The 17,698-nt window shown below is 40.6% G+C and overlaps 1 protein-coding gene and 1 long non-coding RNA gene across 5 annotated transcripts; one reads left to right on the top strand and one right to left on the bottom strand.

Annotated features, from left to right (window-relative positions):
• Positions 1-2,505: 2,505 nt before the first annotated feature.
• LOC140510931 (uncharacterized) lies at positions 2,506-6,921 on the bottom strand. Its single transcript, XR_011969401.1, has 3 exons — positions 6,831-6,921; positions 3,628-3,674; positions 2,506-2,593 (listed from the first exon to the last, which is right to left on the bottom strand). It is a non-coding gene; the product is annotated as an uncharacterized lncRNA (long non-coding RNA).
• LOC140510927 (retinol dehydrogenase 11-like) lies at positions 4,183-17,129 on the top strand. 4 transcript variants are annotated; one of them, XM_072619863.1, is made up of 6 exons: positions 4,475-4,759; positions 6,457-6,696; positions 6,961-7,053; positions 12,461-12,649; positions 15,514-15,620; positions 16,215-17,129. In XM_072619863.1, exons 1-6 carry the CDS (start codon positions 4,567-4,569, stop codon positions 16,290-16,292), a joined length of 900 nt encoding a protein of 299 aa, XP_072475964.1. In that variant the 5' UTR covers positions 4,475-4,566; the 3' UTR covers positions 16,293-17,129. The 4 variants fall into 4 exon arrangements, with proteins under 4 accessions (XP_072475963.1, XP_072475964.1, XP_072475962.1 ...); XM_072619861.1 differs by having other exon boundaries at positions 16,095-17,129; XM_072619862.1 differs by lacking the exon at positions 6,961-7,053 and having other exon boundaries at positions 4,183-4,759; positions 16,095-17,129.
• Positions 17,130-17,698: the final 569 nt, after the last annotated feature.

The raw sequence follows: 17,698 nt of genomic DNA, 5'->3' as shown, positions 1-17,698 counted from the left end.
TGGAAGCCTCACTCCCCAAGCCCTTTTTTTTTTTTTTGTATCCTGCCTATTATATCAAATGTGAGGGGGAAGAATCATTCTCTCTTAATTATGCCAATTGTAAGGTGGTATATGCTCTTGAGAGAATACTGAGATACCAAAGAAAGAAGGGCTCTTACCAGCTTTGTTATTAATAGGTTTTATTAGGGTTAATTAGGTTAATTGGGAGAGTTTACTCACAAGAGGCCAATTGTCTTGGGCAGCATCAAGACAAAGTTAACATTGTGGATCTGTACACCAACCTTAGACTAGGTTAGGTATCATCTAGAAACAACAAAGACGTTATACCAGGATGGCTCAGGGTCATGTACAAGTTTTCCCTACTTCCAGAGCTTTTTTGCTGTTTACATTTACTCGAGGTAGTTTACATTCTTCTGTGGAGTCATAGATCACATTCCCTCTTTGGTTGCCACCATACAGTGGTATCCTTGAGTCAAAGGGTACAAACAGTTTAATAGCTTTGGGGGCATAGTTCCAAATGGCTTTCTAGAATGGTTGGATAAGTCTAAACCATCTTTTCTCTGAATCCTTTGATAACTGCTTTCCAAAAACCCAGACTTAATCTCAAAATGTACATGGCTTTCCTCTTTATTATCACAAATTCCAAAATGGAGTAGATACTTCCCCAAATAGCCAGGCTACTCCATTTCTATTTTAGTCACTAATTGCTTTTTCTGGGAGAATACAAGTTCCTTCACTACTTCCTCCGCATTTGAAGAGTGAAATTACCGTCGAGACTAACCAAGAAATTATTTGTTGCTCTGCTTTTTTCAGAAAGACTGAGCACTTCAAATATCTAAGTAATTGGAGAGTTGAAGACCATGCTACCGTTTTGTAATCATTGTCCTTGATTTGTCTTTGTTTCCATTTTCTTGGGAGTAGTGGTGCTGTGGAAATCCAGACATGTGACTGCATCAGTGTGGGGAGCTCTTAAGTGTGAAAATTCCCTCCACCCAACCAGATCAACCTTTGACAACTCTATTTATAGTCTTAAAACATCACCTGGGGCATTGAGAAGAGTAAGTAGTTATATAGCTCCTGGTTACAAAGCTGGTATCTGTCAGAAGTAAGATTTGAACCTACTAGAACTTCCCAACTCTTAAGACCAGCACCTATCCTTTATGCTGACATCTATGGGAGGGTTATTTGACATTTTTGGCCTTCCACCTGGGCTCCTTTGGCTCAACTGCTGCCTTAGGTATAGGGCCATCTCCAGTCATCCTGATCTGTATCATCACTGGACCCAGATGGCTCCAGAGGAGAAGATGAAGCTGGTGACTTTACACAGCCCTGTCTCACTTAAATCCAATTCACTCGCATGCCATGACACCACCTCCCTGATGTCATGGTGTCCTCTTTGAGAATGAAGGACAAAGCACACAGCCTTAGGTATGGGTGACACAGTTTGGTGGTGAGATGGAATTCTGGATATGGATTCAAGAAATTTGGTTTTGAATTCTGCCTCAGCTGTGTGACCCTGAGTAAAGCATCTGTCTTGTCCATGCCTCATTTTTTTATCTGCAAAATAGAGATCATAGTGCTCACCTCATGAAGTTGTTGGGGAGATAAATAATATCTTTAAATATCTTTGCAAACCTCAAAGTGCCATATGAAGGCCAGCTATTCTAGTTATAGCACAACTGGTCACCACATTAATTTTCCCTCAAAGAAATGTAGTAACTGAGTTGTCGATCAGATGGTGTTCTGTTGAGCCACCAGCCCAGCTTGCTTGTCCATTTCCATTTGCTTATGTGGAAGTCTTCCTAAAGGTTACAGTATCCCTACTTGCCATCCTGTGGTGGTGAGCCTGCAAATAGCCAGACTGGTCTTCCCACCAATTCAGCAATGCTTGGCAGGCAGAGCTAAGCAATTTGAATCAACCTCTACTGGCTGGATCTGAAATTGGTCTGGGGAATGAAATGAAATGACTGCATAAAATATTCAGAAAACTACAATCTGTAATTAACTCATAACCTACCTCCTCGCCCCCATCACCTCATCTAGTCTCCCCCTCCCCCCTATCACGCTCCTGTACCCAGGACTCAGACACTTACCCTGCTGTCATCTCATAATTTATTGTGCATAAATAGAAAGGAAACAAATGACACCTCTCATAGGAAGAACTCTGCCTCTAACCATTTCCTAACCTGCCTCCTGGTCATCCCAAATCTTTGAATATGGCAGAGAGGACATATACCTGAGACTCCTGGGGAAGGAAGAGGACTTAACTACCCAAACTCTTTCTTAGGATCACAGAAAAGGGAGAGAGGGAAGAGATGATTAGAGAAATAATCTTTTTAACTTTCCAACTGAGTGGGATTCACAGTAACTGGCCATTTTAGCAGCTTGGGATCTTCTCTCCTTGAGTACACTAGTAGTCTCAGGATCAGGACTTTTCCTACAATGCTAGTGTTACCAATGTGTTACCAGTTACTACTTCCCTTACCATCATTGACAACCAGAAAGTCCAAATCCAAGGGAAGCCAAATGAAGAGGAGCCTACCCCAGATCCTGTAATGTACAGATCTCATCCTCCTTCTTCCCATGAGGTCCCCTGTTGCAAATGAAAATCCACTGTGATCTCCAATGGAAGGAATAAAAGGTGATCCCTCTGTCCTAGAACAAGGCCACCCAAAATCACCCAGTCTTCCTGGCAAGCATTTCTCCAGAAAAAGGTACGAACAATTCGGAGAGGTGAAGATAAAAGAGCTGTAGGTTAAGGCTACACGCACACACACACACACACACACACACACACACACACACACACACACATCTTGTTTAAAAATCTAAATTAGTCAACGTGCTGTTTTCACATTATGCATGCACTATACATATCCCTTGTCTGAAGAGAGGCCTTTAGCCACAGGTAACCCTTTGTAATCAAAATGCATTAAGTAGACTGTGCAGTACTTTCACTTTAGGTTCAGATCTTAAAATACAATGACTAACTAAAACAAGTTTAATAGGCAATTAAGTTTTATTACTTAGTGCAAGTTAGCAAGTGTATACATATGAGCAGTACATAATAGTTAAGACCGAATAGAAAAAGAGAAAGTATATCACCAGCCAAGTATGAGTTGTAACACTTTGGCAACAGGGAGGGGGAGAAGTCCGCAAAAGCCCTGACTGACACAGCCGAAGCAGGCATCCCTACTTCTGCAGCAAAGACCTCCAAAGATCCTTCTCCCACTCAGTCCCTTTATACATGTAACTTCAGGGAAAAGAGGACTGTTAGAACAAAGAAGGAACTCTGGTCAAAAGTTCAAGTTCTTGACTTTGTTGTATGTGCCCAAGGAGTGCCTAGGTCCTTGAACACAGACACCTCCTCCCTTAAGGAGTTTTATGACTCTTAAGATAAGGGTCTCTTCATCCTAGCTACATGGTTCATTAATTCTTATATGCTACTTCCCCTAGCACTCCCAGTTAAGCATATCAACTTTAAGTTATATTCCTTACGTTTGGTCATGTGGCAGTCATGCAAGGGGCCGGAGAGAATTTTCTTCAGTTTCCCCACACACTTATACTGAGGCAACAGAGAGTCCAACCCTCAGAGAGCCCCCAATTTGAAGACAAAGCTCTTCTTACCTTCAGGGGTCTCTGTCAGGGAGCTGAACCTTTAGGGAGGCTCCAGTCTAGGGCAGGATGCACCAACAATAGAACAGAAGCCAATGCAAGGCAGGAAGAAAGAATTGGATTACATTAGATTGAGGGACAGGGACTGGCAACAGTCTAAGAGAAAGTGTCTGTAGACAGTGGCATAGTAGAAAAATCCTTAACCATTCATTTCTTCTGCACCACCTCAGACCAACTGAGAGGAGGAGCAGGTAGGGAAAGAATGACGTGCCCCTGGCTGCTGTCCCTCTGCTCAATGTTGCTTTAATGTTTGTCTGTCTTTGTGTTATTTCATTTTGCTGTTAAATCACAGTCATCTGCATTGATTTTGTCTTCCTCTTTTGAGTTAGGGAGCCTAAGATTGAAGATAAAGAAAGTCAGCCTATGGGGCTCCACTTGAGAGGGAGAATTAAAAAAATGTCATTTTGGCAATTTCTGAGTACAAGGAGATGAGTGTGCAAATGGTGGTTTTGTTTCTGAGTGGCACTACTCCTGGCTTAGCCTAGCATCCTGCACATGTCCTACTTCATATATAGCAGGAAAATGACACCCAGAGGTAGGAAATGCCTTACCCTACGGGCTCATTCTTGTACTCCATGCTCTTTTTACAGTCTTTCTGCCAGCTAGGAGGGTAATAAAGGGCTACAGCAGGAATCATCAATCCACCTTCATTCTCTCTGTGGTCAGATCAATTGATCTTGGCCAATTTATTTCAAATTGTGCTTTGGTCAAAGTCCTAGGTACTCTTGTTTTTTTTTTTGTTTTTTTTTTTGGCAGACCACAAACTCCTCCTCCTTTTCCAAATAAAGGAAGTAAGAGTTTTTCAAAGGCAGAAGGGAATACACTGGACACTGGGGTTGCCCAGGGCGTCTCATCTCAACTCTGAAAAGAGTTAGTTCTTCACCTAGTTTCATGGAGTTGCTGGCATTACTGGGCATGGAGGCCTGGAGTCTGGGCAGTTATATTTCCTATGTCCTTCCTTTCCTCTTCCTCCTCCTGGTTGTGCTACTGAGGCTGTATGGACAGGGGTCAGACATCTGGACTCTCCAGAGTTGCCCTGTAGACTTAACTGGGAAGACTGCTGTGGTGACTGGAGCCAACTCAGGTGAGAACTCCTTCTCACTACCTAGGGATTCTGTTCCTCTCACTCTTTTCCTTCCCAGGCTCTCCATCCCTCTTCTAGACAATGTTCTCATTCCTTCCCACTGCATTTTGCACCTCTCCCCCCTCCCCATCATATACGTAGAACCACCCATCTCTCTTCCTTCCTAAGGTTTCCATTTTTTCCATCCTTCTATCTGTGTAAAAGTCCCCATTCTCCCTTCCTTCCAGGGTCCCTAATCTTTCCCACTATTGCCCTCACCTAAGAGCTTCATCTTCCTTTTACCTTGTCATCACCACTCTAACCCAGTCTAAACTCCATCTTTCCCTTCTCTCATTCATAGGTTTATCCATGAAAACAACCATTTGTTAATTATCCATTATATGCAGAAGTTGTTGTTCAGTCATTTCGGTCATGTCCAATTCTTGGTGACCCCATTTGGAGTTTTCTCAGCAAAGATACTGGAGTGGTTTGCCATTTCCTTTCCAGCTCATTTGACAGCTGAGAAAACTGAGGCAAACAGAGTTAAGTGACTTGCTCAGGGCAACAAAGTAAGTGTCTGACGCCAGATTTGAACTTGGGAAGATGAGTCTTCCTGACTCTTAGCTCCATGCTCTATCCACTCCACAACCTAGCTGACACACACATGTCTGAGTAGGCATACATAACATGTATGTATACATGCACATACATATATTCTTTCGAGAGGTACAAAATAAAGTGGTATTTGAGGTAAAACCAGAGAAAACTTCATGGAAGAGGTAGTATTTAAGTTGAACTTTTTAAGTGAGTATAAATTCAATAAGAGAGGAAGGGAAGCAGATTATTCCACAAACAAGGAACAATGTGGGTAAAGGCTTAAAACACAGGAGAGAGCAGGACTTTTACAACTAGGTAGCACCACCATAGTACACAAAGCGCTGGACCTAGAGTCCAGAAGACCTGAGTTCAAATCCAACCTCTGATTCCTTCCAGCAGTGCCCTGGGCAGGTCATTGAACCTCTGTCTGCCTCAGTTTCATCAATTTCAGAAAGAGGATAATCATAGCACCTACTTCTCAAGGTTGTTGTGAGGATCAAATAAGATAATATTTGTGAAGGACTTTGCTAACCTTGAAGTCAAATGCTAGCTGTTTTTGTTGTTGTTCGTTACAAGGGCAAAGAGGCACCCCGTTTTGCTGGAGCATAGAATGCATAAAGAGAAATTACATGAAAAAAACTACTTGAAGTAGAGTAGTGCTAAATTTTAGAGGGCTTTGAATGTCAGGTCAAGGAATTCGAATTCTACTCTGGAGGTAATGGGAGGGACACTGAAAATTTTTGACAGTGGGAAACGATAGGAAAGATTGTTCTGGCTGCTTTTGAAGAATAGATCAGAGGTAAGGGAGAGTAGAGGCAAGCAGCCCCAAACTATAGCCCCTGTTCAGGAAGTGGTAGGAATGGCAGTGAGGTTCCCTCCTATCACCATCTCAAAACTCATTATTAGATTGTAAACTGCAATAGGAACTAGCCCTTATCTAAATTTGATCTCTCTTCCAATGTCCAGCATAGAACTCTGCATACTATAGGTACTCAATTAATGTTTGGTATATTGTTCAGTTTGAGGTAAGGGAGAAACCACCAAGTCAGTTCTAGCTTCCTCTCCTCACCATGCTTCCCACCTTCCAACTTCAAATCCCAACCATTTCTTCTGTGTCCCAGGAATAGGAAAAGCTGTGTCCTGTGAGCTGGCCCGACGTGGGGCTCGTGTGGTTCTTGCCTGCCGGAGACTGCCTCAGGGGCAAAAGGCACTGGAGGACATCCAGAAAGCCACTGGGAGCAAAGAACTCCTGCTCCGAGAGCTAGACCTCAGCTCTATAGCCTCCATCCGGAGCTTTTCCCAGAAGCTTCTTCAAGAGGAGCCCCATATTCACCTGTTGGTCAACAATGCTGGGATCTCAGGTACACCCTCCTAGATCCCAGGTCTAGAGGTTGCCCACAATGGAAAAATTTCCCAAACCCTAATACAACTACCTACCCTAACCCCTTCCCCTGCTAAGTAACCATATTTAAAAATTGGTGTTCCATCTGATTACCTGGTCTGGTCTGGTACTTATAGGTTTCATCTAAGTTCTCCAGCCCACATCCTTTTTACCTTCTCCCATGTTGTTCAACTTGGAGATTCTGTGAGGCTTGTAACCTCTTTGTGTCTTTGTTTTCTTCCAGGACTGCCCTATAAGACTCTTACCTCAGATGGCCTGGAAATGACTTTCATGACCAACTACCTTGGGCACTTTCTTCTCACAAACCTGTTACTGAGTAAAGAAAAAATGCACCCTTCCCCCATTCTCTTCTCTCCTCCCAGACCCTTATTCCCTGAACAAAGCTGTGCTTCGGAAACCCATAGAATCTCAGTGCTGCAAGTCAGCACTTCTCAAACTGGGGGTCCTGACCCTAAGAAGCACTTAAGGGTTCAGGACAGGAAAAAGTTTAAGAATTCCTAATTTAGTATTTTAGTAAATCATTACCCAAACAGGAATCTCTCTTACATAATTCCTATCCAGTCTCTACTTGATGATCTCCTGTACTAGGAGACTTACTACCACAAAGAAGAAGCCTTATGGACACTTATAGACCTCTCTGGATATTAGAAAGGTTTTCTTTATACTTTATTGAAAAGAATCTGCCTCCCTGTTATGTTCTCCTCTTGTTTTCAGTTCTGTTCTTTGAGGCCAACCAGAACAAACCTAATCCCTCAACCTTGTGGCAGGTCTTGAGATACTTGAAGATTGTGATCGTTCTCCGTTATGTTTTCTCTTCTCTGGACTAAGTTCCTCTGTCCTTTCACCCAGTTTTCAATATGGCCTACTCTCTAGCCTCCTTCCCATGCCATTTGTCACCTGTATACTTTCCATTTTGTCCTTTCTTAATATATAGCTTCTCCAATTATTTCCTCTAGAGTTCTCACTTCATTTATAAATATTGTTTTTAATTCTTTCTTCATTTCTTCCAAGAATTCTCATAGATCTTGTGGGGAAACTGTCACTTTGTAGCTGTCATGGAGTTATTTTCTTTTTCTGGGAGTGTGTGTGTGTGTTTATATTTCTTTGTAATTTATCTATTCTTTTGTTTACTTATTTTTCCAGCTTTACTTCCTAAATTTGAATTTCGTGTCAGGGTCACACTTCTGAAAAGAATGGTAGAGTCTTAGTTGGTCCTGATATATATATATATTACCTGGACTCTTGCCAGTTATTTCTAGTTACTGAGTTTTTTGTTCTTTAAGCACCTTAGGAGGGAAGACTTTGGTGAATAGGCTGCAAACTTTAATGCCCCAGGGCAAGGGAACAGTGATCTGACCCAAGGTGGCATCTGAACACTATCTTCCTGAACTGAGATTTGTAGGATCCTGACATCAATCAATCCAGATTTAGAGGGATAGAAATGCATGTTCCAGGCCTCCGTGTCTTATCCACCCCTATCCACCTAGTAGAATGCTGTGGTTAGATTCCTTTCCTAGGGCCTCTTGTCAGACTCTTTGTGTGGACCTGGGAAGGAAAAGATATACTTAGCAGGATTTTGTCTTAGATTTCTTAATCATTACTTGGTCTTGTGCTCTTATTTCACCCTTGCCAGAATCATGAGAGCTGAGTTGTTTTGCTCCTGATCACTGACTCAGATGTTAGATCAGTTTCTTTTTTTTTAATATTTTGATTTTTTTTCAGTTACATGTAAAAATAATTTTTAACATTCATTTTTAAAATTTTGAGTTCCAAATTCTCTCCCTCTCTTCCTCCTCTGTCCCCTCACTAAGCTGGTTAAACAGTTTTCTTTTTTTGGTAAATAGTATTTTTTCCCCAATTACGTGTAAAGATAGTTTTCAACATTCATTTTTTATGAGATTTTGAATTTCAAATTTTTTCTCACTCCTTACTTCCCCTCCCCCTTGCCAAAACAGCAAGCAATCTGATATAGGTTATACATGTGCAATCATGTAAACATATTTCCACATTATGGTTGTGGTTTGTCCTTCATTCTGGAAGAGGACTATGGCATCAGGGAGATGACATGACTTGCAAATGGATTGGATTTAAGTGGGGGAGGGATGTACAAAGTCACCAGCCTCGCTTTCTCCTCCAGAACCATCTGGATCCAGTGACCAGACATTCATCAGGATGACTGGAGATGGCCCAGGATGCTTTTTAAGCTAAGATCTTTAAGTTCTCACTTTGAGTGAGGCAACACCCATTCAGTGAATAGACTTCTTAAAATAGAAGTGGGAGGGGAAGACTCTCAAGGTTGCTGACCTTGCAAGAGTAAGTAAGTAAGAGAAACACTATTTACATTCATTCTGAGCCAAGAGAGCCCAAAAAATAGCCATCAAGTGGTGCTTGGGGCAGGGATCTATTGTTGTCCAATCTATGAGATCCAGAGCGAATTGGGTTTAAGGCATGATGTTTAAGAAAGAAATCTAGTCAGTAGACCTGAGTTAACTAGACAGGTTTCAGACATACAAATTTACCTTGCTTTGGACAGAACACACTTAGGTAAGGGGAAGAAAAGAAAGAACTCCCTTGACCCCAACAAGACAGTAAGCAGTCTGATATAGGTTTCACGTATATATATATATATATATATATATACACATAATCATATTAAATATATTTCCACATTAGTTGTGATGTGAAAGAAGAGTCAGAACAAAAGGGAAAAACCACGAGAAACAAAGAAACAAAAAACCACAAAAAAAGTGAAAATAGTATGCTTCCATTTGCATTCTGATTCCACATTTCTTTCTCTGGATGTGGACAACATTTTCCATCATGAGGCTTTTGGAATTGCCTTGGATCATTGTACTGCTGAAGAGCAAAGTCTATCAAAGTTGATCATCCCACAGTGTTGCTATTACTGTGGACAATACTCTTCTGGTTTTGTTCACTTCACTAAGCATCAGTTCATGTAAGTCTTTCCAGGATTTTCTGAAATCTGGCTGCTCATCACTCTCTATGGAACAATAGTATTCCATTACATTCACATACCACCACTTGTTCAGCCATTCCCCAATTGATGGGCATCACCACAATTTCCAATGCTTTACCAACACAAAAACAGCTGCTTTAAATATTTTTGTCATGTGTATTCTTTCCTTGTTTATGATCACTGTGGGATACAGACCTAGTAGTGGTATTGCTGAATCAAAGAGTATGCACAGTTTGGTTGCTCTTTGAGCATAGTTCCAAATTGCTCTCCAGAATTGTTGGATCAGTTCACAGCTCCATCAACAATGCATTAGTGTTCCAATTTTCTGACATCTTCCCCAACATTAATCATTTTCCTTTTCTGTCATTTTATTTCAATTTGTTTTAATTAGTGTTTCTCTAATCAATATTTATAGCAATTTTTCATATGACTATAGATAGCTTTAATTTCTTCATCTGAAAACTAGCTATTCATATCTTTTGACCATTTATCCTTTGGGGAATAATTTATTTTCTTACAAATTTGACTCACTTCTCTATACATTTGAGAAATGAGGCTTTTATCAGAAACATTGACTTCAAAAACTATTTCCCAGTTTTCTGCTTTCCTTCTAATCTTGATTACACTTGTTTTGTTTGTGCAGAACCTTTCTAATTTAATATAATCAAAATTGTCCATTTTGCATTTAAAAATTTTCTCTACCTCTTGTTTGGTTATAAATTCTTCCCCTCTGGATAGATCTGACAGGTAAACTATTCCTTGCTCTCTTAATTTGCTTGTGATATCATCTCATATCTAAATCATGTACCTCTTTCAATCTTATCTTGGTATAGGGTTTAAGATGTTGGTCTATGCCTAGTTTCTGTCATACTATTTCTAGTTTTCTTAGCAAGCTTGAATCTTTGGGTTTATCAAACAGTAGATTCCTACAATCATTTACTACTTTGTCTTGTGTGTACCTAATCTGTCCCATTGATCCACCACTCTACTTCCTAGCCAGTACCAAATCATTTTGAGGATTGCTGCTTTATAATATAGTTTTAGATTTACTATGACTAGGCCACCCTCCTTTGCATTTTTTTTTCATTAATTCCCTTGATATTCTTAACCTTTTATTCTTCCAGATTAATTTTGTTATTTTTTCTAGTTCTATAAAATAATTTTGGTAGTTGGATTGGTATGGTACTGAATAAGTAAATTAATTTAGGTAGAATTGTCATTTTTATTATATTAGCTCAGCTTACCCATAAGCAATTTATATTCTTCCCATTGTTTATAATTGATTTTATTTGTATGAAAAGTGTTTTATAATTATGCTCATGTAGTTTCTGGGTTTGTCTTGGCAAGTAGAGTCCCAAATATTTTATGTTGTCTACTGTTATTTTAAATGGAATGTCTCTTTCTATCTCATTTTGCTAAACTATGTTGGTAATATGTAGATATGCTGATGATTTATGTGAGTTTATTTTGTATCCTGCCATTTTACTAAAGTTGTTCATTATTCCAAGTACCATACTTTCTTTTAGTTGATTCTCTAAGTATATTATCATATCATCTACAAAGAGTGATAATTTTGTTTCATTATTGCCTAGTCTAATTCCTTCAATTTCTTTTTCTTCTCTTATTGCTAAAGCTAATATTTTTGCACAATATTGAATAATAGCAGTGATAATGGGCATCCTTGTTTCACCCCTGATCTTACTGGGAAGGTTTCTAGCTTATCCCCATTACAGGTAATGCTTGCTGATAGTGTTAGATAGATACTACTTATCATTTTAAGGAAAGCTCCATTTATTCTTATATTCTCTAGTGTTTTTAATAGAAATGGGTGCTGTATTTTTTCAAATCTATTGAGATAATCATATGATTTCTGTTGACTTTGCTATTGATATGCTCAATTATGCTAATAGTTTTCCTAATATTGAACCAACCCTGCCTTCCTGGTATAAATCCCACCGAGTCATAGTGCATTATCCTCTTGATAAATTGTTATAGCCTCTTTGCTAACATTTTATTTAAAATTTTTGCATCAGCATTCGTTAGGGAAACTGGTCTATAATTTTCTTTTTCTGTTTTGACTCTTCCTGGTTTAAAGTATCAGCACCATTTTTATGTCATAAAAGGAATTTGGTAGAATTCCACCTATTTTTCCAAGTGGTTTATATAGTAGTGGGATTAATTGTTCTATAAATGTTTGGTAGAATTCACTTGTAAACCCATCTGGCCCTGGAGATTTTTTCTTAGGGAGTTCATGATGGCTTGTTCAATTTCTTTTTCTAAAATGGGGTTATTTAAACATTTTATTGCCTCTTCTGTTAATCTAGGCAATATATTTTTGTACATATTCATCCATTTCACTTAGATTTTCAGATTTATTGGCCTGCAGTTGTGCAAAGCTCCTAATTATTGCTTTAATTTCCTCTTTGTTGGTGGTGACTTCCCTCTTTTCATTTTTGATACTGGTAAGCAATTTGGTAAAGGTTATACAGATATAATCATGCAAAACATTTCCATATTAGTCATGTTATAAAAGAAAACACAGATCAAACAAAAGTGAAAAAAATCATGTGAAAAAAGTATGCTTTGGTCTACATTTAGACTTCATCTATGGGTGTGGGTAGCATTTTTTCACCTGGGTTCAAGCCTCAGCTTTTACACTGATTTAAGTTATTGACTATGGAACCCTGAGCCAGTCACTTTCTGTCTCTACAGTGTTGGGGTAAGAAGGGTTCTTCTTTTATTTCAGAGGGCCTTCTTGAGGCAAGTTCAGCCCGAGTGGTGAATGTGTCATCTTTTCGACATAAGTTTGGATTTGTGGATGAACAGCACCTTGTAGGTGCTGGGCGTCCCCTTTCCTCAAACCAGCCTTATGACTGTTCCAAGCTACTGCAGGTCCTTTTCACCAAGGAGCTTGCCCAGAGACTTCAAAGGACAGGTAACCATACGCAATGTCTATACCATTTCTAGAGTTTTATCTACCATCCACTCCTTCATTCCATAGCCCGTCTACACCTCAGCTACAGTCCCAACATCTCTCCTGGCTTCTCCTTCTTTCATCACTCCTATAATCCTGTCTACTTCACCTCTAAATGGTCCTTTCATATCTCCTCAATCTTAGCTCCCACCACCTTTCCTTGCTGCACTCCTGTACTGACCCACAATTCTCTCCATTTCCAATATTCTCCTCTCCTGCCACAGCCTTCCACATCTGCCTGTGCTACTGTGTCATCAACATGCCTTCTAGCTCTATTTTCCAGAATGAACCCACAGCATAAATGTGTGTGTGTGTGTGTGTGTGTGTGTGGGTGTGGGTGTGTGGGTGTATGTGTGGGGGTGTGTGTGGGTGTGGTGTGGTGTGTAATAAGGGAAAACTGGAAGATAGATAACCACTGGTACCATTCTCTACATTCCCCAAACTCCAGCGCTCTCCTATTGTATTCAATACAATTCAACTCAGCAAATATTTAAGTTACTAGTATGTACAGACCTCTGTGCTAGGGGTGGAGACATACAAAGCTCAGATAAGTCACTGTCCCTGTTCTCATGGAGTTTATAGCCTGGTGGAGGAAAGAGACACAAACACAGTAGCAAGAGTACACAACAATACATAAGCAAAGCATTACAGGGATAAAAAGTGAGGTCCAAGACAGGAATAGTCTCACATCCCAGAATACCTGTTGTCAAGTCCAGAACCATTATTTGGTACCTGAGAAAGCCTAAAATGAATCTGGGAGCAAGTAAACTAGAGTGGAATAGCCTGAAACAGGTGTAGGGTGAGTAAGCCAAAATGCACCCTCAAATCAATTTTGTAATTTACAATGTAAAAATAATACAAGTAATTGAGACAAATTTACTTGCTTGAGAGGAAGAATTGTAGCTTTTAAGTTGCTGAAGGCATCCATACCTCAAATTTTTGTACTCTCTAAATTCCAGTACCTAGGTACAAAGCCCAAGTCTCCCTGCCCTAGTTATGTTTACTTCATAAATTTAACAAACATTTCTATAAGTACTTATTACATTTTCAATAATAATAGCAATAATAATGTATAAGTAATGGTGTGATTGAAGGTCCAGAAATGGACCTTCTAAACTCCCTTTAAAACTACCTCCATGGAACATTCTTTCCACAACCCAACACCTCCTTCTATACTCCTCCATTCAACTGACCGAGACATGGCCTCATGACACTATCCCCCTCATAAGGGTTGTCTTAAGGAAGAGAGATGAGACCTGTTCTTAGGCGCAGAGGTCAGAGCTAGGAACAGTGGATAAAAGTTTCTGAAAAGTGTATTTGGGCTCAGCGTAAAGAAAACTTCTAATGATCAGAGCAGCCTGAAAGTGGAATGAGCTGCCTCTGGGGTTGTGAGCTCTCTATCAACAGGGGTCTTTATGCAATGACTGGAGGTCCACCTGGTGATATTGTAGTGGGGATTCTTTAAGTGTGGGCTAGAGTCCACCAATGACCTCTAAGGTGCTGGTTCTCTGTGTTGCAGTTTCATGGTGTGTTGTGGGGTTGTCTCAAAAAACTCAGTCAGACCACTTCTAATCCAAGTATAGGCATTTATTAAGGATTGACGTCTCTCAGAAGCAGGCAGCTTAGTAAGACAACACAGACAAATTTATGATGTTTTGATGCTGGTTACACAACAGAAATTATGACTATTAAGAAGGTAGAAGGGATTTGTTAAGGAGTTAGGCAATGGAGAGGGGTCCCTTCTGTGGTTTGGTGGTCAAACATCCTGGTTGTGCTGCTGATTGGCTAGCTATTGTGGTCCTTTCTGGTCAAAATGGATAGTTAGGTATTGTGGTCCTGTCTTGAGTTAAATGGATGATGTGATTGTGGTTTGAGTACAAGGGCATACCTGTTCAAATATGTGAATTGGATCTGGGGGCAGTGGCTGTATTGAGTCTGGGAGTAACTTTATTAGGATTCCATCACCTCCTTTGTGCCTTTAATGATCTGGATCTGCCTCTCTAGGTGCTGGATGGGGTGCTTCTCCTGGGGGAAGAGCTCTGCTGCTAGACTCCAAGATCAAAGGGGTGGGAGAAGGGGAAAGGGAGAACAATTACTTCCTTATCTCCTTCCCCTGAAAGGTGAAGAGCTAGCTTTTTTCCTGAATGACTGGCTTACTTCAACTCACCTGAACTGCCTTCTCTAGGACTAAGGTGAACAAGGGCATGACCAGTTTTCCTGCCTGTCCAATGGGATTTCTCCTTTCTGAGTCAGAGAGACTTTCATGTTTCTTAACGGGTTAACAGGATGTTAATGCCTTATCGACACATGAAAACCTGAACACCTGGGATTATATCCTGTGACTACATCAAATCGATGTGGGAGAGGAGTGCATAAATCTTTCCCTCTTCCCCTGAAATTCTCTGGTTCTGTGAAAGCACAGACAGAAAAGTTCCAGCAAAGTCCAAAGTGTGTAAGAGGAGGCCAGAGTGCTATGAGTTCAGATTAAAGAAAGGTTCCTTTCTGCTGGAAGAGATTAAGGAAAGTTTCCCAGAGGGGTTATTGCCTGGGAGGATGGTTGTTAAACTGCCCAAAGCTGGAGATGGGGAGAGAGGGAATTCCAGGTACACTGAACAGCATGAGAAAAGGTAAGTCAAGGTTTGGGTGGGAGGGAAAGTGAAATCAAGCTTGAAAAGTACGTTTGAGTTAAATCGTGGAAAGTTCTGAATGCAAGGGAAAGAAGTTGGGGCTTTATTTGATAAGGAGCTCCCAGCTGCCATTATTTTAACACCTGCTCTTAGCCATTTCCTCTCACCTGGACCCATATTTCACCCAATGTACTTCAGGAGTGACAGTGAATTCAGTGGATCCAGGTATTGTAAAGACAGACATTATGAAGAATCATAGCTGGTTGCTACGCAGTATCTTCTGGCTCTTGAGTGTCTTCTTTAAGGTGAGGAGATACTGGAAAGGGTGTTCTGTTCAATGTCTCCCATGTCCTCCTCAGGGGTTTAGAAGGTGGTGGTCTCTGTGTCTCCCCTAGCATTGCCCCTCTCCCTTAGATCCCAGAGCAAGGTATAGCCTCTGTACTTGCCTCCTAGAATCATAACTCATATTTATATAATAATTTCCTCTTTTATAACATGCAAGCATCTCTCTCACAGCAACACTTCCTGATAAATGTGTTATTATCCCTGTTTATTTTATAGAAGGGGAAACTAAGATTCAAAGAAGGGTTAACATAGTGTTAGACCTGAGATTAATACCCAGGACTCCCTACTCCAAGACCAGTGTGCTCTCTCTACTGTGGATTAGAAGGAATTAATTTCTCTCCCACCCACCCCCCATCCCTCCACCCCCATGTGTCCCTGGATCCCTTGAGCTGGTTATAACTCACATCTCACTTTTCCCTTTGCTGTCACTCAAGACCCCTGCACAGGGTGCCATTCCAGTTCTGTACCTGAGCTTAGCGGAAGAACTAGATAACATTTCAGGAAAATATTTTACCTCCAATTGTAACCTGACTTTGCCTGCTAAACCTGCCCAGGACCCTGAAGTGGCCTTCAGCCTCTGGAACACCTCAGCCAGACTGACCAACCTAGAGAAAATGGCCAAGAAGGAATGACTCATCAAAGTCCAGTGACCCCTGCCTCCCTATTCTCATTGTAGTGACCAGATATGCCTTGTGGCTTATCACTAAACAGATCAGAAGACTCACATAGTTGTTATTCTGTATAATGTGATTGTGATATATACATGTTCTCCTGGGTCTGCTTACTTTACTCTGCATCCGTTCAAAAATTCCAATTTCCACTAAAATTATCCGTGTCATCCTTTCTTATGGCACAATATTTCATCAGCTCGTATACTACAATTTGTTTAGTGAGAAAGCCAGATTGATTTTATCCTGTCATCGACTGATTTTATTTGGGAATTGATTTTATTCTGGAATTGGCAATGCTACATTTTGTATAACCACCCAGATCACTTTCTTTGTCTTTAAGCTAATTTCATAAGTACATAAGTTCAGAAATTCAGTCTTTCCCTCTGAGTGAATTTAAAAGTTCAACTTTCCCCTAAACCACTTTAATTAAAAGAAACCTCTTGTCTTTGTTCCACCAGCTGTGGTTGCAGCATGTTGCCCTTCTTTGATATCTGGTCTGTTATTTATATACCATCAATTATTTTTACAGAATGCAGGTAGTCTTCATCAGTCAAAGTAGAAAGAGGAGTTGTTGCTAGCCTGCATTCCCAATTTTCAGTCAACAATATTGTCCCTCATGCTTGGAACGGATCATATCATTTCCCCCTCTAGGATGCTATTTTCTATTTCTGGGATATTCTTCCTTTTGTCTATAAAAGAGGTCTGTCCCCTTCATTCAGGGTCTCAGCTGGCTAAAGAGGCTGAGACCCTGCTTATTGGAAAATTTTTGCTTTGTCAATAAATTGATCATGCTTGGAATTTTGTGCCTCGATTTGCCTTGATTTTGATCTTAACAGTTTGGCAACCACAAAGGAACTGGCAGAATTTTCACAGGGAGGGGTGGGTGGAGATTTCTCTACAGGGGATTGCACCTGAGACCTCATTCTCTCCTTAGTCCCAACTCTTCTGAGCCAAAGCTAAGCCCTCACACTGCCAGGGAAGTTGCATCTCTGTTTCTTTTGGTGTTCTATTTGCATTTAGTATCTTATTTGTGTTTAGTGTGACTACATGGCAATAATTGGTAATAAAAACCTTGGGGAAACCCCCCACCTAAAGAATGAGCCTGTTGGAGGAATATTTCTTTTTCTCTCCATGAGGGAGACTCCTGGCTCAGGCCAAGGAGCATGCCAGTGGGACCTGTCGAGTGAAGTAAATGTGCTACAAATAACCATAGTTTGCAAGTGACTAGCAAATGGATAGATGGGTAGTGAGCGTTTCTTCCTAAGAGAAGAGTTGGGGAAACCCTTTTGCAAATGAGAATTCACTGTGGTCTGCATTGGAAGGAATGAGAAGTGATCCCTCTCTCCTAGACCAAAGCCACCCAAAAT

This window comes from Notamacropus eugenii, chromosome 6, assembly GCF_028372415.1.
Source record: "Notamacropus eugenii isolate mMacEug1 chromosome 6, mMacEug1.pri_v2, whole genome shotgun sequence".
NCBI classification, from domain to species: domain Eukaryota; kingdom Metazoa; phylum Chordata; class Mammalia; order Diprotodontia; family Macropodidae; genus Notamacropus; species Notamacropus eugenii.
The sequence above is the reverse complement of the archived record's forward strand: the minus strand, read 5'-3'. Positions and strand labels throughout refer to the sequence as shown.

Excerpts from the sequence above, each read along its gene's own strand:
- LOC140510927 (XM_072619861.1), top strand. The coding sequence starts at position 4,567 with ATGGAGTTGCTGGCATTACTGGGCATGGAGGCCTGGAGTCTGGGCAGT. Across the intron at positions 12,650-15,513 it reads CCAGAGACTTCAAAGGACAG|GAGTGACAGTGAATTCAGTG; the intron begins GTAACCATACGC and ends AATGTACTTCAG. Across the intron at positions 15,621-16,094 it reads TCTTGAGTGTCTTCTTTAAG|ACCCCTGCACAGGGTGCCAT; the intron begins GTGAGGAGATAC and ends CTGTCACTCAAG.